This window comes from Notamacropus eugenii, chromosome 3, assembly GCF_028372415.1.
Source record: "Notamacropus eugenii isolate mMacEug1 chromosome 3, mMacEug1.pri_v2, whole genome shotgun sequence".
Classification (NCBI taxonomy): domain Eukaryota; kingdom Metazoa; phylum Chordata; class Mammalia; order Diprotodontia; family Macropodidae; genus Notamacropus; species Notamacropus eugenii.
The window spans coordinates 279,164,596-279,188,663 of NC_092874.1; the positions used below are offsets into that span (position 1 = coordinate 279,164,596).

The following is a 24,068-nucleotide window of genomic DNA, read 5'->3' on the forward strand; positions in this document are numbered from 1 at the left end:
TGAAACCTTTGCAAAAATTGCAAAAAGATCTTTGTTAAGGTTAATACCTGACTTCAGTTTATGAGACTATTGTATCTTCCACCTTTTTTAAAAGTTCTTTTTGGGGGTGATTGTCTCTGGAACACCTCAAAAAATGATGAGCCGATCAATTTCATTGTAATTTAGATGGAGGATAAGGTTTCATTTTGAATTCTGAGTTTTACTTAGCAAAATTTTTAATTTTTAAATTGAAGTTATTTTTACTTAGCAAAATTAACAAATGTAACTGCTTACCTACTTTTTATATTTGAAGAAAAGTCGGTTGATTGCTTCCAGGAAGGAAATAGCTCAGGCATATATTATTTTGAAAGTTCTTGATGTCAGAAAAAGAACAGAAGAATGAAATGTGATTGCTCTTCTGACAAATTTGTAATCATTGCTTTTCTATTATTCATAACTATTTAAAAAATATAATCCATAATAGATATTTGCTCGGCGAGGTTTGGGAAAAATTGATGAATTAATGCAACTGGAAGTAATGAGCCTCATGCCGCCACAGGACGAAGCAAAAAGAAGGTTTCGAGAAGCCACCATCAAGGTATCCAAAGGAATGAAATCAGAGAAATCTTCCTCCTTTTTCGTTTGGTTATGTCTCTGAATCAGTCATTGTCACAGAATACTTTTGATTGTTATTTTTAAATATCATCCTCCCTGAGGCAGATGGCAGTGATGATCTTCAAGAGAGCCGCCTTTGAACCTCGAAGAAAGACCAAGTACTTTGTCAGAACGAAACCAAGACTTAACTTACGGGAGGCACAGAATGTAAGTCTGGGATTATGGGTTATGGTAAAAAATATTGCCTGGTAAGGCCTATGTGTTAAGCAGTTCTGTTCTTGATTCTTCTATCAATGGGAAACTACAGAGAAAAGGCTTTTTTTTTTTTATTCTCATTGTCCCTTTCTTTTATCCTTGTTAAGCAGGGGCACTTCCCTTCTTAGGGGATGGAAGGCTGAGAATGGCCATCCAGACTTTAGACTTGAGGCATCAGCTCAGCTTAGATGAAGGTATGGCTGGTCATGCAAGGGTAGGTATGGATCTTGGGTGATATCTAGTCACAGGATTCTCAGCTGTTTGTGGAATAACCAAAACAGCAAGCTAGGAGATGATTTAATGATTTAAAATACTTCAGAAGATCCTTAACCTTCTTGATGTCGGTACTGTCTCCAACGGTGCAGAGAGCAACTCATCCACACCTCCTGTAATGCACTGTGGAATGCCACCCAATGTACTGGGACCCTCCCCTTAGAATTCTTGACATTGAGTAGCAATAGAACACACAGCCTTTACTTTGGTCCCATTTTGGACCCACTTTTTCTACATCGCTCTGATGATATCTTATACCTCTTCTACTACATAATTGTTTGGTAATATGTGATAACCCAGTGGTTTCAAATAGAAAGGGGAGGCACTACTAAACCAGATCCCTGTAGGTATAAATTGACTTAGAAAATCACATAGTGACATTATCTATGCTTTATTGCATTTTTATTTATTTTTAAAAAATATTTCCCAATTGTATTTTTTATCTGGTGTGGGCCATATTTGGGAATGTTATGGGTCTCATGTTGGACATATCTGCTGCAGCCCTCTCCAGTCACATGTCTCCTTTGCCCTTTTGATGACCTACAACCTTAGTGTTTCAGTAACTTCTGTTCTGTGAGGTGTAGCCATGAAGCTTCAGAAGAATACTGTTATTTAAAGAGGGACATTTATTTTTAGCAGAAACTTGGGAGTCACTAAGAACATTGTACATTTTCCCAGACACATGACAATTTGTTCTCCTCCTTTTCTGTTCTTGGCTGAGTTTATTGTCATCTGCAGGGCCTTTCCAAGATGTATGTACTTATGGACCAGCTCTGTGGGCCATCTATCCCACGGTATATCTTAGTCTGAGCAAGAGACATTTTTCATCCATGCTTTTCCTCTGTGGATAGTTAAGTAAAACTCTTTTGAGTGTTTCTGGATCTCAATGAAGAGGATCTGTAGTGATCTCAGGATTAATGTGTTCAGCATAATATCAGGAGTATCTGGAGGCCTCACCTCCTGTAGAGAATCCTTTATTCATTTGGATCGTGTCCTGGATGTTGTCTGAGATGGTGGCAGACATGTTTGGGGAGCACCCATTTTCCATGTTGTATCTTTTTTTTGGTATTTATTTAGTATTTAATTTTTCCCCAGTTACATGAAAATAACAATTTTAACATTTGTTTTTAAAACTTTGAGTTCCAAATTCTCTCCCTTCCTCCCTCTCCACCCCCTTCATTGAGAAGGTAAGCAATTCAATATAGGTTATACATGCAAAACATATCCATGATAGTCATATTAGGAAAGAAAATATAGATAAAAACTCAACAAAAATAAAGATAGTGAAAAAAAATCAAAAGTTGCTTCAATCTGTATTCAGATACCATCAGTTCTTTCTATGGGAATGGATAACATTTTTCATCCTAAGTCCTTCAGAGTTGCCATGGATCGTTGTATTGCTGAGAAGAGCTAAGTCATTCACAGCTGATCATCCTACAATATTGCTGTTACTTTGTACCCATTACATTTCACTTTGCATCAACCTGTGTAAGTCTTTCCAGGTTTTTCTGAGAGCATCCTCCTCCTCATTTCTTATAGTACAATAGTATTCCATTACAATTACATAACACAGCTTATTCAGCCATTCCCCAATTGATGTGCTTCCCCTCAATGTCCAATTCTTTATCCCCAGAAAAAGAACTGCTGACAATATTTTTTGTGCATATAGGTCCTTTTCCATTTTGTTTTTTTTTAAATCTATTTTGGGATACAGAACTGGTGGTGGTATTGCTATGTCAAAGGTTATGCATGGTTTTATATCTCTTTGGGCGTAGTTCCAAATTGCTCAGTAGAATGGTTTAATCAAGCCACAATTCTGACAGCAGTACATAATGTTTCATTTTCCCCACATCCCCTCCAACATTCGTCATTTACCTTTTCTGGCCTATTATCTAATAGGTATGAGGTGGTACCTCAGAATTGTTTCAACTTGAATTTCTCCAATCAATAGTGAGTTAGAATATTTTTTCTTATGACTATAGAGAGCTTGAATTTCTTCATCTGAAAACTGATTATATCTTTTGATCATTTATCAATTGGGGAATGGCTCTTACTTTTGTAAATTTGATGCAGTTCTCTATATGTTAGAGAAATGAGGCTTTTATCAGAGAAACTTGCTTCAAAATTTTTTTTCACAGTTGCTAATGCTAACTGTGTTTTCCTCCATCCTATTCCTCCTACCCCTAGTTATTCTATTCTCCTTTCACCCTGTCCTGCCTCAACATGTTTTGCTTCTGATTACACTTTTCCCCATTCTGTCCTCCCTTCTATCATCCCCTGCCTTCTCTTATCCCCTTCTCCTTCTATTTCCTGTAGGGTAGGATGGATTTCTATTTCCCATTGCCTGTGTATTGTATTTCCCAGTTAAATGTAAAAGCATTCTTTAACATTTGTTTTTTATAACTTTGAGTCCCAAATTCCCACCCTTTTTCTCTCTTTCCCCACCCTCATTGCGAAGGCAAAAATCTTCCATAATAGTAATGTTGTTTCCTTTCATTCTGTCCCTCTTCAAAAGTCTTTGTTTCTGATTACCCCCTCCCCCAATCTGCCCACCCCCATCCCCCCTTCCCCACTACTTTCCTATAGGATAAGATACATTTCATACCCAGTTGAGTGTGTATGTTATTCCTTCCTTGAGTCAATTCCGATGAGGGAAAGGTTCACTCATTCCCTCTCACTTTCCCCTCCACTGTAAGAACTTTTTCTTGCCTCTTTTATATGAGATAATTTACCTCATTCTGCTTCTCCCTGTATCTTTTTCCCAATTCTTTCCCCTCTCACCCCTTAATTTAATTTTTAAGATCATGTTGTATCATTTTTGTGATGTCATCTGGTTTTTACCATGTCTAATATCTCCTGATTTTTGGAGAGAGTATTCATGACATAAGACTGTGAAACTTTTTTGGAGCCTGTTAAACTTTATACTATTACATTGCTTATTCTAGAACCATATTTCCCAGTATTTTCCACTTCTTGGAAAATCAATCCTCTTAACTCACCCTTCAACATCTACTTATCTCATAGTGCCAGTGAAGGCCAGTATCTGGGTTTGTTGTGCCACATCATGGCTCTTATCTCCTGCTGTTTCTTGGTCCTGGACCCTGCTTGGTTCAGGAACCACTTTGCTAATCCACCCCTGTCATGCCCTTCTACAGCTGGCTCACAGACCTCTAGCTCTTGGCTTGACTTTGGAACTTCATATATTCCATCTCCAAGGTCAAAGGATTCTCTAGGCAATGCTTCTTAAACTGTATGGGGTTGTGAAAAATCTTGCAACAGTAAAAAGTTTCTTAATGCGCAAGGACCAAAAATTAATTCCAAATCAAACGTGTAACGAATCCAAGGTGTTTCTGGCAGCACTTGCATTATATGACTTCATTACAGCCTTGGTTCTGAACACATAGTATGCACACTTTGCACTGTGCATGCCCTCATGCCATGCAGTGCCCATAAATGCTGCCTGGGAAAAGGGGTCTTGAGTGGAAAAGCACTGCTCTAGAGCACATAGTTCCTGGAGAGGCCATATCACTCAAGATACAATCTCTACTTTTATATTCCTTTTGAGGGAACTACATCTCTGTGTGTGTATGTGTGTGTGTGTGTGTGTGTGTGTGTGTGGCTAGCTTCTTTCTCTCTCTCTCTTTCTCTTTCTCTCTCTCTCTCTCTCTCTTTCTCTCTCTCTCTCTCTCTCTCTCTCTCTCTCTCTCTCTCTCTCCCCTCTCCCTTAGTTTTGATTCTCTATCAATTTTCTTCCTTATAAAGGACAAGTCCAAGGAGGTAAGAAGTAGAAGCAAACCAATCAGTTACTTTCAACATGCTTTCCATGTGCTGCCTGTAGGACAACCCAGCTCACAGCAAGGAATTCCCATCTTATCAAGGAGATTTCATTGCTGCTCAAAGTCCTCATTGGGGATCTTTATATCACTTGTAAGCAGCTATCGTCAGTGTTAGAATAATATCACCATCCAAATGGGGCAGCAAGAAATCTTAGAACAATGACTGGGTACTTTTGTATTGGGCAGATCAAATCTGGCAGTGACAGGCAGTGATTTGAAAGTCAAGTTGAATCAGAGTAAGAGTGATCTGGATTGCATTTGAGAAATTGAGGAGCACTTTGAACAATCCCAACTTACTCCTTGGTTCAGAACCTCATATTTTTAATGCAGTTGTCTACCCAATGATGCTATATGGTTATGCATTTTGGAACACTTCCATCCTCAAAGAATCACAGTAGTGGTTGATGCCAGAGCTCAGTGGAGAGATGCATGAACACTCACCAAAATGTTGTGGTTTTCTTTTAGTATTTTTAACATCACCCTTATCAGAGATTCTTTGTTCAGCAAAATTATTTGAGAAGGTAGAGCCTCTATGCAAAATCCATTAATTATTTCAGTCAAACAGAATAATATTACTAGTGCACAACCACCAAATCTCAAAGGTGGGAGAGCTCTCAAAGGTCATCTGTTCCACCCCAAAAGGGATTCTCTCTACCACATAGCTGGCAAGTGGCCCTCCAGTGAGAAGGAACCTATTGTCTCTTCAGACAGGCCATTTCATTTTGATATCACTCTAATTTTTGGGAAGTTTTTATTGGTATCAAGTCTAATTTTACCGCTTTTCACCTTCTGCCCACTACTTCTGATTCTGTCCTCAGGGGCCAAACAGAATAATGGATAGATAGATAAGAATACCTCAGATACTTTAAGACAGCTCTCTATTCCCCCCTGCTCCTCCAAGTCTTTTCATTACTAAACATTCCCAATGAGGTTAACTGATACTCATGTGACATGACCTTGAGGTCTCTTACTATTCTGGTCACCCTTTGCTTAAGTGGTATCATTTCTAAAATGTTACACTCCCCTGCCTCCCAGAACTGAACACAATACTTTAGATGTTCTCTGACCTGGGACAGCAGAACTCTTGTTTCCTTAATCAAATAGAATCTTAGCTTTAGAGCTAGAAAGAAACTTTGGGGTTACTGAGTCCAACTAATTAATTTTCACTCAGCTGGTTAGTCAATAATCATTAAGCATTTACTGTGTGCCGAGCTTTGTGCTAAGCACCGGGGAAACAAAGAAAGGCAAATACAAAGAATCTCTAGGAACTCATGTTTTTAGTAAGTGAGAAATATGTAAATGAATAAGAAATATAAGATCTATAGAAGGTCAATTACGAGTCTTCTCAGAGGGAAGGCATTGGCAGATGGAAGGACTGGGAAAGGCTTCTTGCAGGGAGGGAGAGTTGAGCTGAGTCTTGAGAAAACCATGGGAAGCTCCCAGGTGGATGTGAGTAGGAAGAATGTTCTAAATGCAGGGGAGAACCAGTGAAAAGGTGCCCAGCATTAGAGAGTTTTCTGCCCAGGACAGCAAGCGAGTTGGTGTAGCTTGATCAGACTGTATAGAGAGGAAGAAAGTGTAAAGTGAAGGGTCCTAACTGTGAAGAAGAAGCCATACAGAGAAGTTTCTGTATGATTCTGGAGGCAAGAGGGAGTGTATTAGGTGGGGGTGGTGTGTGACATTATCAGATCTTTGCTTCAGGAAAATACTTTGGCAACTGAATGGACGGTGGATCATAGTGGGGAGAAAATTGAGGCAGAGAGATGAATTGGAAAGGTATTGCAAATGTCTGGGTGAGAGAAAGTAAGAATCTACAGCAGGGTAGTTGATGTGGAACTGGGGAAAAGGGTTTTATATGAGAGATGTTGGGGAGGTTGATGTGATGAGATTTGATAGCAGTTGGATGTGTGGGAGGGAGGACAGAACTGAAGATGCAAGTGTAGGCGACTGGGAGAATTGCAGTGTTCTTGACAGTAAGAGGGTTTGAAGGGAGAGAGAATGAGAATGAGTTCTGTTTTGGACATATCAGGTCTGTCCTGTCTTATAGGATACGCCTAGTGTGAGGAGATATTCAAGAGGCCACTGGATAACTATGTCTCAGTCTTTCTATTTGCAGATTACACACACACACGCACACACACACACACACACACAGATATAAATTCATGGGAGCTGATTAGGTAAGAAAAGTATCAAGTAAAAAATAGAAGAGAGCCTAGAACAGAGGTTTGTGTGACAGCTAAGGGCATACCATAGATGAAAATCCAGCACAAAAGCCTGAGATGGAGCGGTCAGCCTGGAAGGATAACCAGATGAAACCTGTGTCATGAAATCATAGTGGAGAGAGAGTACCTGGGAGAAGGAGGTGATCAACAGCTTGAAAAGACACACAGAGATAGATCTAGAAGAAAGAAGACCAAGAAACAAGCCTTAGGTTTGACAACTGAGAGATGAAGTGACTGACTGGGCTGAGAGGGGTTAAGCATCTTGTTTAGGCTTCCACAGATATTAAGCGTATGAGGAAGGATTCACACCCAAAGCTTTGGATGCTATATTCCCTGCACCATGCTTGGATCCTATGGATGCTATGCTTCTCAGTACTGTTTATGATTTTCTTGGTGAGCCTGCAATGCACTACCCTAACAATGGCTCAGCCATCACTTCCTGGAAGTCCCAGCTCAAGTCCTACTGTTTGCAAGAAGCCTTTTCCAGTTTCATTTTGTGCTGGCTCCTTCCCTCTGATTCTACCTCTAGTTTACCACATTTATGTCTTGTTTGCATGACTGACGTCTGCCAGGGCTTTAAGGAGTGAAGGATGTCATTCATCTGGGTCTGGTGACTTGAACTCAAGAGCAGTGAGGGGCTTTCTTCTAATCTCCTTACTTCCCTTGGGTATTAACTGCTCATTAGCTTCAATTTTTCTGTCCTTTACAGTTGAAAGATGATTCTCAATGGCAAAGAAGACAGAAACTAATAAGGGCTGGATCTCTCAGCCTTCTCTATGTTGGTATTTATCATTTCCCCATGCACCTAGAGCAGAGATCCTATCCTTTCTTTGATCCTCCTCATTTTCCTAGTATAGCTTTAAAAAACCAAACAAACCTTGGCTGTTCTTAACATTTCTCTCCAGTCTCAGTTCATTCTAAGCTTTAGCACTTTTGACAATTCTCATAGGAGTGTGTGCCATTTTTGTATTCATCCTCTGTTACCTGCCCCTGCTTTCATCTTCTGTATGTCTTAAGACAGTGTTTTGGAGGATGCAAACTTTATGTTCCCATTGGTCTCATTAGACAGTTCCCCCTTTTCCTTCTTGCTCAAAATGTTCTCTTTGTGCCTTCAGAATTGCTTTCTTGAAAGTGTTCCTCCCCCTGCAGTCTGACTCCCCTTGAGAACCTTAGTCCACAAGATCTGACCTCGTCTTTCTTGAGGTCTTTGAAATCTCTTTTCTCAAAATCGATCACAGGAGTTCTTGACTCTCTTGTGTCATGGTCCCTTTTGGCAGTCTGGCAGCACCTGTAGACTCATTAGAATAATGCTTTTAAGTAATTGAAGGAGATGCTAAATTTTGGTTAGTAAAAATAAAGTGTATTTTTTTTTCCCATCCCATTTTTTTCCCATTCCTAAGTTCCCTTAGGAAGTTAGGGTCAGGTTCCTAAGACCTAGTGGCATTAAGGAAAGGTTCATGCACCCCATATTAAGAACTCCTGATCTATATTGAACTATGTACAAATTTTTTCTCCTTTGTCACATAATTCTCTAAGATAACAGGTCCAAAACAGAACTCTGTGTCTTTTCTACCTCATCCACATCTCTTCTCAGTTTCCCTGTTTTTCTGTTGAAGACCCCACCGCCCTTCTAGTTACTTAAGTTCAAAACCTTGCAGCACTCATGATGCCACCATCTTCTTCATGTCCAGGCCATTGCCAAACCTTGTTGATTCCACCTCAGCCATATGTCTTGGGCTCACCCCCTTCTCTGTACTTTCACAGGCAGTTGAGGCACTCAGAACCTGGACTCTGTCAATAGCTTCTAACTGGTCTTCCCTACCTTCAGTCTCTCCTCTCTCCAATCTACCTGCCACATACTTGCCAAAGTATGTTCCTTTCTGAGGCAACTGAAGCTGCTTTGGCTAAGGAGAACAGAAAAGACTGTCAATGAGGAGCATTCATGAAGTAGCTCTGACTAGAAGAGGAATGGGAGGAAAGCCCTAGGATAGGAGAGAGGGGAATTCTGGTTAGATCCTGACTCTGCAGCTTGGTACCTGCCCTATCCTGGCCTTCCTACCCTCCATTTGCCTCTCTAGGTCTCAGTTTCCTTGGGTGTAAAGTGAAGGGGTTGGATGACCTCCAAGTGCCCTTGGAGCCTGTAACCCTCTATGTTGGGTCTGTGGGGCAAGTCAGGCTGTCTCTGCCAGCCAGGACTCAGCCATCAAAGATGGCCTGGCTCCAAGTAGCCTGGGAACCCAGCAGAGTCCTGGCATAGCCAACTACCCCTGATAAATGAGGTCAGAGGTAAAAGAGTTTCTGAGGGGGCTTTAGGGTTAGATCTATTATCCATTTCTTTCCCTCTGCTCTATTTCCAACTTCCTTTTGTGTGTTGTCCTCCTCCCTCCCCACCTCCACTCCTGAGAAAGTATAGGCTTTCTAAGGATTTGAGGTTATATCCCCATTGCATGACACAGAGAAAGTGATTAAACAAATACTTCTCTGTCTGCTTTTTCTGGTTGTCTGCCTGATCTATTTCTCTCTCCCTCCCTTTTTCTTTCTCCTCCATCACCTCCTGTCTTTCTCTCTTTCTCTTTCCCTCTCAAGGAGAAAGCTCCAAGTATCTGAAGTAATCTGGTAGCTTTTATATATTCTCAAGGGTAATCTAGGTGCTTGTTCCTTAACTTAACGTCTATATGTAGACCAGGGCAAAGGAGAAAACACTTGCTCTTTTCTAGGAAACAAGCTTCAACAGCCCATTGATGTTCCGTGCAAGGTCTTGTGAAATCTCAAAACAAAGCATTTTCCATTTTGGTTGTCATATTCCCAGAACCCACAGCTTTGGCGCTCATTATATAAGCAGCAGAGCGCATCCACACACACTTTTGTGCCTTATGCTTCTTTGCTTTTGCTGCAGTCAGATAGCCTTAGTGTAACCACATGCCACTACATGCTTGGCTCTTTGGGCTGGGTCCCTATTGGTTAGGCACAATGGAGGCTTGCCTTGTCTTGGACAGTATTCTCAAGGGCCAGCCTGGTGGGGAAGGGGAACAGCCGCATTCCATTTTTGTACATTTATTTTAGGAAGTTTTTCTTAACATTGAATTAAAACATGTTTCCTTAACAGCCTTCATTTTGATCTCTGTTGTAAATACACCCAATTCTTCTGTGTGATGGATCTTTAAATATTTGAAGTTAGGAATCCTGTCCCCTTCAGTTCTAGTCTTTTCTAGATGAAATATTCCCAGTTCTTTTAACATTCTTTATGTGACTTAGCTTTTTGCCCTCTTTTGGAAGGCACTCCAGCTTGTCATTAATCTTTCTAAAATGTGGGACCAAACCTGAAAAAAAATTTCAGATGAGGTCTGATCAGGATGAAATATGGTAGGATCTCTTCTGAAGTTATAGAAAGATAGTGGTTCCCTTGAAAAAAAGTGGAGAAATTTGGAAGAGAATTGAATTGGAAAGGGTAGGGGAGGAAGAAAAGGAATTCTATTTTGGACAGGTTTTCAGAACGTAAAGTTTAAAATGTACAATGGGCAATTGGTGATGTGAAGCCAGAGCTTGAGGAAGAGATGAGGGCTGGATAAATGGATCTGGGATTCATCTTCATGAGGATGTTAAACTCATGAGAGCTTCTGATGTCACCAAGTGAGAGTCCAGTACAAAGCATACTTGGAAGGGCAAAACCCTTTTAGATGATGAGGTCCTACCAAAGCCTTTGTTCGTGGATGTCATTGTTCTGATTGCATTGAGCCCAGAAACATTGTAGTCTCATAAATAAGAATCATAATAATTAAAAGAATTTGGCCGTTGTGTCCACACAGAAAAATGGGAAAACAAATAAGTGAATGAAGAACCAGTCTAGTGACCCTAGGTTAGTTTGATGCAATAGGTATTCAGTGAATCCACAATGACTCCTAGATAATTGCACATACCGTCTGATGAGTAGTTTATTCTAGAACTTTGCTTAGGAACAATGTCAAGTCCAATAGTCTATAGTTTCTGGAACTGAACACGCTTTTGAAAATCAGAACCTCACCTCTCCATCTCTAGTTTTTAGAATCCTATTCTCTATCAAGTCTGAAAGATTACTGACAATTCTGAGATATAGCATCTGCAAGTTTCTTAAATATACTCGCCAACCTTGGAGGTCCCTTTCATCTTTGGGATTTGATGATTCTTTGCAACACTTCATCTTGGCCTGGAGAATTCAATTCATTTAAAGGAGCAAAGTGCTGTTTTGAGTTTCATTTCCTTTGTTAACATTCCTTTTCTGTCTTTCCCTATTTGATAGAGTTTTCATTGATTGTGTAGATGGAAGTAGAGGAGAAATCTCAGTCTTTCTTTCTTTCTTCAGTATAACTCACATTTCCTTGCCTGCTTCAAGCAGTGGGCCTAACCTTTTCTTATTCTTATTGCTTTGAGCATATCTTTAAAAAAAACAAACCTGAAAAACAACAACAAAAACCCAACCTTTTTTTGTCCTTAGCATTTTTCTGCCAGATCCTTCTCTTTCTGGCCTTTACATTTCCTGTTCTGTTCTTATCAACCTGTTATACTCTTGTCCTTGGTTATATGCTTTTATCTATAGATCCTTTGGGGTGTAGGGTGTGTTCAGGGAGGACCAGTACCTTTGGTGTGATGGTTGCCGAGCACTTTTTGGGGCTCTTTCCACCTTTGGTGTCCACCTATTCTGCCTAATTCTCACCTGTGGCTCCAAGAAGCAGCATGTGCAGCGGCCACACCTTGGTAAACCATTTCGGCAGACCGGCCAAACCAGGTTGAGGGTAACCAAGGCTTCTCAAACCCATTGGTGAGTTTTCATCTGGTGGAACGGGCGGATGAGAACAATTTGTTCCAACGGCCATGAAGGCAGATGAAGCAGGCAATGTGAAGTGCTTAGAGTTTGGTCAGACACCAAAGTTGCCAAGGTCATCCACTGCATACTGAACCATGGCCAGTTGTCTTGACTCTGTCCTGCCACTGGACTATGATGACTCTGGAGGAGAGAGTGAGGCTGACGACTTTGTGCAGCTCTGCCTCACTTAAATCCAATTTACACACGATCAAAAGACATCACCCACCATTTCACTATTATGCCTTAAAGCCCTGTGGTGACAAGCAAGTGATGAAGCAGCAGGTGCGGATACACTAGGAGCTGTAGTCATGACCCTGTACACAGGTGGCCCAGGCCATAGGGTTGTTTCTCGCTGGAAGCAGCAGTGGGACTGGGCAACCCCCTGGGTGTCTGTGCAGCCTTTTAAGGATTGCACTGCTCACCTCCTGGTATGAGAAAGGGGGCTAGAAAAGGTGCCCTAAGCATTGCCTGCTTACCCAACCCTGGCCTGATTACTGTGGCAGGTGGGGAATCCCATTATGTGGTCAAAACACAAAAATATGAAAACATCTGCAAAGATGATTCCACTCACCATCTGCACATGGAATGTGTGCACACTAACAGACAACACAAAATCCGGTAGACCTGAAAGAACTGCTCTTATTGTAGGTATCGCATCCAAATAGCAGCCCTGAGTGAAACAAGGTTGGTAAATGAAAGCCAGCTTACTGAAGTTGGAGCTGGATACACCTTTATCTGAAGGGAAATGCCATGAAGCTGGTGTGGGTTTTGTAATCAGAACTAATCTAAACAGCAAGCTGGTATGCCTGCCAAAAGGAGTGAATGGCAGGCTCATGACAATGTGATTGCCACTCACAGGAAAACGCCATGCCACCATCATCAGTGCCTATGCTCCCACCATGACAAACCCTGATAAAGTGAAAGAAAAATTTTATGAAGACTTAGAGACCCTTATCATCAATGTGCCAGAAGAGGACAAGTTTATAATACTGGTTTTTAATACAAGTTTATAATACTGACTTTAATGCTAGAGTAGGCTCAGACTACCAGACTTGGTAGGGAGTCCTAGGGAAGAATAGAATTGGAAACAGAAACAGCAATGGTCATTTACTGCTGAAGACTTGTGCATCACGTGACCTTCTCATCACCAACACTATTTTCCGCTTACCTAAATGCAATAAAACTTCACGGATGCACCCTCACAGCAAACACTGGCATCTAATAGATTATGTGATTGTTAGGAGCAGAGACAGACAAGATGTGAGAGTGACAAAGGCAATATCAGAGTGCTGGACTGATCATAGACTTATCCTTTCCAAGCTAAATATTTGCATTCATCAAAAATGCAGCCCCCCAGGGCAAAATGACTACCAGAAGAATTAATGTCAACAAATTAGAGCTCTTCTCTGAGTGTGAACAGTTTGAAGGGAAAGTTGAGCCAACATACAGTTGGCAACAGGGGAGTAGAAAAGGAGTGGGCAGCTCTCAGAGATTTGGTGTACAACACTGAATTTGCATCTGGGTCAGAACACTCACAAACACCAAGACTGGTTTGATGAAAATGTTGGGGAAATTCAGAAGCTGCTAAATGAAAAACCTGAACTCCACAGGATTTACCAGCAGGATAGTTCATCCACCTCTAAGAAGGCAGCATTTAATTCCACCAAAAACAAAGTACAAGCAAAACTTAGAGAGATGCAGGATTCCTGGCTCAATAAGAAGGCAGATGAAATTCAGTTTTATGCTGATAGTAACAATCCAAAGTGCTTTTATGATTCCCTGAAAGCTATTTATGGAACAAAAACTTATAGTGCATCACAACTACTCAGTGCTGATGAAGCCACATTGATTAGTGATAAGGACATGATCCTAGAGAGATGGGCTGAACACTTCGATAGTGTTCTCAACAGACCATCATCAATCAATGCTGAGGCCATTGACCGTTTACCTCAGCTTGAAGTCAGTCCCTCCTTAGCTGAACTTCCAATGGAAGAAGAGGTTTTGAGGGCCATTAGGCTCCTTTCATGTGGCAAAGCACCTGGTGCTGATTCCATTCCAGCTGAGATTTACAAGGTCAGGGGACCATTGCTCATACAAAAGCTGACTGAAATTTTCCAGGTTATATAGCAAGAGGAGGTTATCCCCTAGGAGTCCAAGGATGCCTCCATTGTCCATCTCAATAAGGGTAAAGGGAACAGACTGTCCCGTAACAATCACGGGGGGATCTCTCTCTTAGTCATTGCTGGCAAAATTCTTGCTAGAGTCCTCCTTAATAGGTTGATCTTTCTCCTGGAAGATGGTCATCTACCTGAAAGCCAGTGTGGCTTCAGAAAGGGCCAAGGAACAGTCGATATGGTGTTTGCTGCCTGACAACTCTAGGAGAAATGCCAGGAGCAGAACAGATGTCTGTACACAATGTTTGTAGATCTGACCAAGGTCTTTGACACTGTTAGTCATGAGGGCTTATGGAAAATTATGTCAAAATTTGGTTGCCCAGAGTTCATCAATATTGTACATCAATTTCATGATGGCAAGTTTGTCCGGGTTTTGGATAATGGATAAAGCTCTTGTGCCTTCCCAGTCACCAATGGCGTGAAACAGGGCTGTGTGCTTGTTCCCATGTTTTTTAGCATGATGTTTTCAGTCATGTTGACAAATGCTTTCAATGAGAATGAACACGGCATCAAGGTACTGATGGTAAGTTCAATTTGAAAAGGTTACAAGCCAAGACCAAAATAGAGGGAGTGTTGGTGCATGATTTTCTGTTTGCAGCTGATTGTGCACTCAATGAAGCCTCTGAAGCTGGGATGCAACAAAGTATGGATCAATTCTCTGCTGCCTGTGCTAATTTTGACCTAATAATTAACATCAAGAAAACACAGGTGCTTAATCAGCCACCACCACACCATCCATACATGGAACCATCGGTTACAACAAATAGAGAAGTTTTGAATGTTGTGGATAAATTCACTTACCTTGGTAGTGTACTTTCCAGGGATGTACACATTGACAATGAGGTTGATGCAAGCATTGCCAGAGCTAGCTCAGCATTTGGGAGGCTCTGAAGAAAAGTTTGGGAGAGAAGAGTTATTAGACTGACTACCAAACTGAAGATCTACAGAGCTGTTGTGCTGACTTCATTGTTATATGCTTGTGAAACATGGACAGTCTACCAGTGCCATGCCAGGAAACTGAATCGCTTCCACTTGAACTGTCTTAGGAAGATTCTGAGGATCACCTGGCATGATAAAGTACCAGACACTGAAGTCCTTGCTCAAGCTGAACTGTCAAGTAGTCAAACTATGCTTCAGAGAGTGCAACTCCGATGGGCTGGCCACATTGTTTGAATGCAAAATGTACGCGTGCCAAAAAGACTATTTTATGGAGAACTTACATGGGGCAGGTGATCGCATGGTGGCCAGAAGAAGTGATACAAGGACACTCTCAAGGTCTCTTTCAAGAACTTTGGATTTGACTGTGCAACATGGGAGACACTGGCACAGGACCGCTCAACATGGTGTGCCCACATAAGAAAGAAAAGGTGCTGTGCTCTTTGAACAAAGCAGAATTGAGACAGCACAAAGTAAACACAGGATAGATGCACAAATTTGGGATATCCACCCCAAATATTCAAACAGACTATCTGTGCCCAACCTGTGGTAGAGCATTCCGAGCTCATACTGGTTTGATCAGCCATAGTTGGACACACTGAAATTTCACTTTACAATGGTGATGCCATTTTGGTCTTCTTTGAAGATGAAGGACAACAACCATTTTTATGGATCCTTTAAAAAATCTGAGCTTGGTGGAGCATTCTCTATTTGACTACATTCCTCTCTTTGGCTTCCCTCCTTTCTTTGGTCTTTGGTCTTCCCTCCTTTCTTCCTCATTAGGATCAATTGCGATTGTATCACCAGGACTGTCTTTTCTAGGACTTCTCACCATTAATGAATTTAGATGTTCCAGACATGGCATAATATGTATCTATTCTCTGGAAGATCTTGAAACTTACTTTCCCAGCAATCATAAAACTTCTTCCTTCCCACCTTTGGTTTAGTTCAGGGATTCTTAACCCTTTGAATTCTGCTTTCCAAAAATCTAATGGAGGGATTCTTCACCAATTGTGTGTGTGTGTGTGTGTGTGTATGTGTGTGCATGTGTGTGTCCTGGACTTTTTTGACAGTGTGTTGAAGCCTTTTCTCAGAATATTTTAAACGCATAAAATACAGAAGATTACAAGTAAATGTAGTTATCAAAATGTTAAAGAAAAAAGACAAAAAAAAAGACCAAACAAGTTCATGGACCCCAGGTTAAGAATCCCCGATTTAGTCTAACATGTAGTTGGAGTAACAAGTCTTGGTGAACAGAAAGAACCATTCAGAAAATGGATGTGCAAATAATGCTATCATTTTGAAACAAGGGTAATTTGATTGTTTGATCCCTTGCCCTGGAATACCCCAGCATTGTACCCAGTGTTCCCTTCCTTGGCAATTCTGAACATCAAGATGGTGGTCACTATCCCTTGAGATTTCTGACCCTTCCATATTCTCAAAAGGTTCTTGGGTTGGGCACAATTAAGAATACCATTTCTCTTTGAAGTTGCCAATAAAATAGGTAGGTAGGGTAATGGGTAGAGTGGTGGGCTTGGAGGCAGGAAGATCTGCCTCAGACATTGAGGAACTTTGTGATCCTCTCTCAGCCTCAATTCCCTCATCTGTAAAATAGAAGAGAGGCTCACAGGTGGGGAATGGAAATAATAACCCATACCTCTTGAGGAGGAGATAACATATGCACCATACCTTGCAAACCCTAGAGGACTATATAAATGCCAGCAGTTATTATCAACTACCTCTGGAGAGATGAAATTGTCAGCAAAGCAGGCCAAGAATTTATCACCTGTCCTGGTTTTAGCAGATGGAAATTTATAGCCAATATTATGTTATTGAAGCCACCATGTTATCCCACCCTACTATTGCCATTGTGCTGGTTTTGTGATTTTTTAAGAAGTAGCATGCCCACCATTCATCTGGCTGGGAGGTGGGGGAAGAATGGGCATCTTGTCCAAAATCATATCATTTTTGTTTCTTTCTCCTTTTAATGTTACTTAAATTCTCCTACCCATGCTTTTGCCCATATGGTCATGGATTTCTGTAGAGGAGAGTCCTTTTTTGAGTTGGTGATGCCTCTCCTTTTCCTGACTGGCTTGTGCCCTTTGGATGTGGCATAACCCCTCCCTTCCATGAACGTTGTCTAGCCATGACATGTCCATTCTGCTAAGCGGTGCTGTTTCCTTGGCAGTCAGACTGACCTTGGTTAACATTTCCTGTTTATTACCCGGGATGGCATGCACTGGAGTAGAGACACCTGGAGCAAAATGTGCTATTCTTCTCTGTTATTTTCTCCTGAAAATTAACGCCTCCGTTATTTCACCCTCCCCTGCCCCACTGCCCCTCTGGGAGATGGACCTGAGGACTGGATGAACGTCAGTTGCTACGCAGTGAATAGGGGTAGTTATGGATCATGGAAACACAGGAGGGGCTGGATGCAGGAGGGGAAATAGATAGCCCTGGTGGACCCCTCTAGGTTTTTACTTTGCCTTTGATTCCAGCTGCAATGGCCCCGCACTCCCACAGAAAAACTGTTGGTCGAGATGTTTGACTGCCCCTCATCCCAGTTTCTGGCTGTCTTGGAAGCCCTTTCGGAACCAAGAAGGCGAGTGCTGCAGACAGGTCCTCCTGCATCAGAGGAGCTCGAGGTTCGGGAGGTCTTTGCCGAACTCTTCATGGCAGGTGGCGAGCTCTTCTCAGGTGAAGACAGATTCTATACAAGATCTGGCAGTGGAATGTTTAGAGCTTGGGAAATGGTTCATTGTGTGGCTGAGGGGTCGTAATGGGAGGTTCACTTTCTACTGACAATGGGTCATTAGCATCACCTCATACGTCCACGATTTTGCATTTTCATTGACAGTGAGCCAAATGCCTATTATGGTCCCTAAACAGATGTTATAAAATGCTGCCATACATTCTTATTGTATCATCTTTATAGATTTTTTTCAAGAATTTTTAAGGTATCTCATTACTTTTCCACTAAGAATGGCCAAAGAAGAAAACCATTCATATGTTGTTCACATATTTTCAATCATGTCTAACTCTTCATTACCTCTTTTGGGGCTTTCTTAGCAGAGATACTGGAGTGGTTTGCCATTTCCTTCTCTAGCTCATTTTGCAGATGAGGAAACTGAGGCAAACAGAGTGAAGTGACTTGTCCAGGGTCATATAGCCAGGAAGTGTCTGAAGTCAAATTTGAACTCAGGGGTTCCAAATTCATGGCTGAAGTTCTATTACTGTGCCACCTAGCTGCCCCCAAAGCATTCATGCCTCCTGTTAATATATAGTCATCAAGGAAAATCACAGGAACAACATAATATCTGGCTTTCAGTCTAGTGCTCATTCAAATTACTACCCTCTCTCATGGGAAATTGAGTTCTTTCATCCCCTCAATCATTTGACAAGCATTTATTAGCCATAGTACAGTGTTGTGATAGATACTGGGGAAACAGAAGATGGAAGTAGACACAGGCTCAATCCCTATGGAGCTTGAAATCTAGGATTCTGAGGGATGAGACTTAATGATGATATACAGTGTCAAAGGATAAGTTTATTTAGAAAGGTGCAAAACATACTGACCAAAGGGATCAGAGAAGAGCCTGTGAAGGGAAGAGAGACAAGTACTTATTAAATGCCTATGTGCCAAGCACTTTCCAGATATTAGCTGGTTTGATCCTCACAAGAACCCTGAGAGGTAGGTGCTGTTATCATTCCCATTTCACAGATGAGGAAACTGAGGCAGGCAGAGGTTAAGTGACTTGCCAGGGTGACAAGCTAGTAAGAGCTTGGATTTGAACTTGGATCTTTTGTGATTGTAGGCCCAGCACTCCATCCCCTGAGTCACCTTGATGTCTCATGAAGGAGGCAGTAGTTAAGGTGGAATTTTAAGGGTGGGTTAGGAATTCAACAAGCCTCGGAAGGGAGGGAGGGCATTCTGGGCGCAGGGCACCGATATGAGGAAAGTCACAGAACCAGGAGTTTGCAGAGCATTTCTGAGTATCAGTCAATGCCCAGGGATCCATCAAGGGTCACTCTGCACTAGGCAACTGGACCAAGTGCTGAGGACCTAAATAAAGGTAAAAAGACCAGTCCCTGTCCTCTCAAAGCAGATATTCTAACGGGAGAGACAACATGGACATTGCCAGGTACATGGAACACAGTTTATCAGCTGAAAGAGTATTCTAGGGAGACTGCGGGGACATGAGAGAAGAGTGGAAGGTTAAAGTGAGAGGCTTTGAACATCAGGCAAAGAGATTTGAAGTTGGCTCAGTAGGCAATGGGGAGCCCTGTAGGTTGCTGAACAGGGGAGGGATGTGAGTGTATCCGTGCATAGAAAATGGTGGTTCTTTGAGCAACACAGAGGAGAGGTGGGTGGGAGGGGCAGGGGGGAGAGGATAGGTGGATGGCAGAAGAGTGTCACAGTAGTCCAGGGAGTGCATGAGAGTACATTTTGGGATATGGTTGTGGGAACAGAGAGGGAGGGATGGAGGGTGACTAAAAAGACATGGGAACTCATCAGCTCCAAGAGACGAGGGAGAAGACAAAAGGTGAGACTCAGCAGGTTATTGGCGGGGGGGGATATCCCGGGGAGGCGGGGAATTGGTGTGAGGGTTTGGGGAGACAAGACTCCCTCCGAGTGGATGGGTTATCTTCACATCCCTCAAATAATCAGAGTAAAATGGACAAAAACCCCATCGAAATCATTTTGGGAAAGACAGAGTAACTTAAAAGCATATTACCTTTGATTGTGCAAAATATTCTGGTTATGGAACCACAGCGTCCTAGATTTGGAATGATACTAGTAATAATAGTGAGAAGAAAAGCTAGCATTGGCATATCGCTTTAAGGTTGGCAAAAAACCAAAACACACTTTACAAGGATTATCTCATTTTGTTCTCACAACCATCTTAGGAGGGAAGTCCTGTTCTTATCCACATTTTACAAATGAGGAACCTGAGGAAGGCAGAAGTTAAGTGACTTCCCCAGGAAATAAATGCCTGATGTTGGACTTGAACTCAGGTCTTCCTGACCCCCCGTCCAGTGCTCAGACTGCAGCTCCCTCCGACCTCTGACATAACCCCCTGATTGAAAGCAGAATCTCCCTTTATTTCCTCCTTGCAAGTTATCAAACTCTGCTTGAACACCTTCCGTGACAGGGAACTCGCTACTTTGGATGGCAGCCCTTTCCAGTTTGTTTTCTGAAGTGATTTATAATCCTGCTTCCCACATACATTTTATCATTATGGTTAACTGTAAGGCCACTGGGGACTGTGTTGAAAACCTCAAATTTCAAAGAACACTTAGACTTGATTTCATTTCTTTCTTTTTTACTGTTTCAAGATTCAAGTGGTGGTCCAACAGTCTGTGGGAAATTTGACTTTTTCAAAACCATCTCTTCAGTTTCTTCTCAAATGAAACTTGCCGTCGAACGGAAAGATGAAGTTTCGATAGCTGCTGCATTGAAGTTGATAAAATTATCTTTCACCTTTGAGGAGTGGAATTTATTTAATTGTACTGCTGCTCAGTTTATCAACTTCCTCCAGGTAACGTATCCTCTGCTCTTGCCTTGTTTCATATTAGCAATTCATGGTAACAAGCTGCTAATGATTTTGTGGGGCCCATAATGTTTCTTAGAGTCGAAAGGACCCAGCCTCCAGGAAAGCTGAGATGGATTTAAGGCTTCTGGCTGCGATGGAGCCCTTGATCAATGTAAAGAGAAATAAAGGCTTGGCCTACACCGGGGAAGGAGGCAGCAGCGCCACGAATGGGGTTCGAAGTGCGGGGAAGAAAATTGTGTTTCAGGGTGAGCACTTGTTAGAAGATGTTAAGGTTTTCCCACATGGGTACAGGAAGACTTTTTTTTACCTGTTAGTGCTACCAATATGTGCAAGGGTGATTCTGTCCATCAACAAGCATTTACCAAGCACCCAGAGTGGTGTAGACAAAGGCATAATAGCTCTGTGCTGTCAAAGAGGTTCCATTGCACTGGGAGGACTCAGCACGTGCACACCCTGTGCTAAGTATTGGGTTTGCAAAAAGAGGCCTCAAAGAACTTACAGTCTATGGGGGAGACAGTAAACAACAACTATGTACAGACAAGTTATCAACAGGATGAATTGGGGGTAGTCATAGAAGGAAGGAATGGGAAAAGCTGCTGGCAGAAGGTGGGATTTTAGCTAGAACTTGAAGGGGAAGAGAATTCTAGACATGAGGGTGAACAGATGAGATGTCCCCAGGGACTCGTCACTTTGTGGTGATGCAGCAAACCTTCAGTGGTCCCTTGTTTGTAGTATTTTGCAAGCCTTGAAGTGCTGTATATAAGCTAGTTCTCCTCCTCCCCCTCCTTCTTCCTTCCTTTCCTTTTTCCCTTTTCTCCTTCCCCTTCTCCTCCTTCTCTACTTCCTCTTCCTCCTTTTTCCCCTTCTCTCCTTTTCCTACCCCTCATTTTTCCAGTTGTAGGATTCCATACTCTGAATGTTTGGGGTGACAAAAGATAATATACCTTTAAATCAGTTACATTGGATCCAAGTGAACCAATTCCTTACCAACTCTGTCAGAAATCAGGTTCCAAGAAAGATGGCAGAGCAGGGTCACTCACTGCTTCCTTCTCGTTGCTTGCTGATAACACCTTCAAGGAGGTTCTAGGATGGTTTTCAGGCTTTATCTGCGTCCAGGAGTGAAGCACATCGGTGGTTCTGGACCTCAGTTCAATCTTTTGATCTAGGCCCATGCCACAGAAGGTCAGATCTGTCCCAGATTTTGGAACGTGGGCTCAGACTGGTGAACTGTTTGATCATGATGATTGATGCTTTGACTACTTGGCATTTCACTGATAAGCCTTCAGTCAAGAGATGTCAACAGTTATTGAAAGGTGGCAAGATCATAGGATGTTAGAGCTGGAAAGGACCTTAGGGGTTGTTAGGTCTCAATCCCTTCACTTAATGATGATGAAGCAATCCAAGCTACTCCAAAAGAGCTATTTGCTGTTGGTATCAGAGGGAGTAAACAAAAATCTGTCATTCTCTTCTTCCTTCTCTGGAAAGTAAAACAGTGCCCTGCTCTTTGCTGTCATGGGGCTTGGCAGCCTCTGGCTCCTGGACGACTTGAGCTCCTCTGAAGTTTAGCTAGGGACGACCTTGGGTGTACTCATAGAAGGAGAGGGTGAAGAGGGGACACAGCTGAGGAAGCCCTGGCTTTGGAGTCAAATGGAGGATCTTGGTTCATGACGCTTCTTACCTGTCTGGTTTTAGGTGATCACATAAAACCATTGCACTGGCCTCAGTTTCCTCATCTGGAAAGTGAGGGAATTGGACCGGATGAACTCTAAGGTCCTTGCCACTAATAGACCTGCACAGCCCAATGCATAGTCCTATAGGATGTCCCTGAGTATTCTCCACTTTCTATGGCAAGTGTGTTCCTAAAAATTGCATGTAAAATTAATTTGTGAAAATTTGGTCACCTTTTAAATGCCATAGGGAAATTTGTTCTTCCAAGGCAAACTTTATAAAAATAGAGTCCTTTTGAAATGCAAACATCAACCCTCCCCACTTTAGCTATAAATGTGGATTTTCTGAAAAATCTAATTTAATTAGAGTCCACTGGCAGAATGAAGAATATTTTCTAGAGATGAGTTTGTCGTAGATATGGTTTGCTGCATTTTAGAGCTAAAGTGAAGTTTCCCATTTTAGCTTTTCTTGAACATTTTCTAGTCATCGTTTCATAATTAGATACTAAGTTTATGTTAACTTTTTCTTCTGTTTCATGAATCAAGACTCTCACACGTTATCTGGAAGCTATTCTGATGACATTTTCCACTTGGGGTCAACGTTATTTGCCTTCATTTGTTCAGATAATGAGGTGAAATGAATATTTTTGACATTTTTCATGATGTTATGTGATTTAAAAAAATGGAGGTGATCACAGTCTTCCTTTCTTTTAAAATCCTAAATAATACATTCTTGACATTATCAGAAAATTCAAAATAATAAATTCCAGAATCCTGATTGATCATAATTTTCAATATATGTCATTATTGAGTGCAGCCTTACATCCAGCTTCTCTCTATAAAATGATGAGACTTAGTACTAATGATTTCCTTTTGGCACACTCCCACTCCAACTCTTTTTCTAAATGTCAGAGAAACTGTGCCAATCATTTTATGAGTGTATGTTTAACGAGTTTTGCTTCCCAAATCCATGGCTACCAAGCTGAGTGTATTTTTTCTTTTAAGTTTGGGGGTTTTGCTTCTTTTTTTGTTTCATAGGTTGAAATGATTTAGAAATGGTTCTGTGTATGAGTATAAATTTTTCTGAATATTGTCTTCTTAAGTTCACATCCCATTTAAATTACTTTAATGGGAATATTTGAATTGTTTCATAATGTAAAAATTTTACTGCATCTAATATTGGGTAGATCAGTAGACCATAATTGGAGGTTTGGAAAAAATTTCCATTTTAATGAGATTTTTCTATTATAACAGTATTTGTTACAAAAGAATTTGACCTATGATAGCATTTTGAAATTGTTTCTTTCCTTTCATAAAGAGTTATGATAATTATTATAATACAGAGAGTAAGGATGAGAAATAAGGCTTACAGGGATATGAGGTTTTCAAATAATTTTTCTTCCCTCCAATGTTATTTTCCCTTGATCATTTTATAAGCAAACTCATAATGTCTTGTAAACTATCAGCAGTTTACGTATTTGGTATTTGCTTTCTTTTTAGATTAAAAGAGTATGTAATTTCCATTGAGGAACTGACCTGTTACTGAGTCAAGTAATTTTTATTGAGTACCTAATGATATGTAATGGTCTTTGTTAGTTATCCAAGAAACAATGTGTTACAGCACATTGCTTTGGAAGTTACAAAGATCTGGACTTGAATCCTGTCTCAAAAATGTATTAGCTTCATGATCCTGGACAAGCCACTTAAGTTCCT

The 24,068-nt window shown here is 41.4% G+C and overlaps 1 protein-coding gene across 3 annotated transcripts in view; it reads left to right on the plus strand.

Annotated features, from left to right (window-relative positions):
• Positions 1 to 24,068, plus strand: part of CFAP54 (cilia and flagella associated protein 54) — a 313,535-nt gene that overhangs the window by 22,156 nt on the left and 267,311 nt on the right. For all 3 annotated transcript variants that reach the window (XM_072655644.1, XM_072655643.1, XM_072655642.1), the window contains exons 7-12: positions 464 to 577; positions 700 to 801; positions 17,632 to 17,830; positions 20,471 to 20,673; positions 20,765 to 20,933; positions 22,902 to 22,987. In XM_072655644.1, the coding sequence (XP_072511745.1) occupies positions 464 to 577; positions 700 to 801; positions 17,632 to 17,830; positions 20,471 to 20,673; positions 20,765 to 20,933; positions 22,902 to 22,987 (873 nt within the window). The remainder of the gene's footprint in view (positions 1 to 463; positions 578 to 699; positions 802 to 17,631; positions 17,831 to 20,470; positions 20,674 to 20,764; positions 20,934 to 22,901; positions 22,988 to 24,068) is intronic.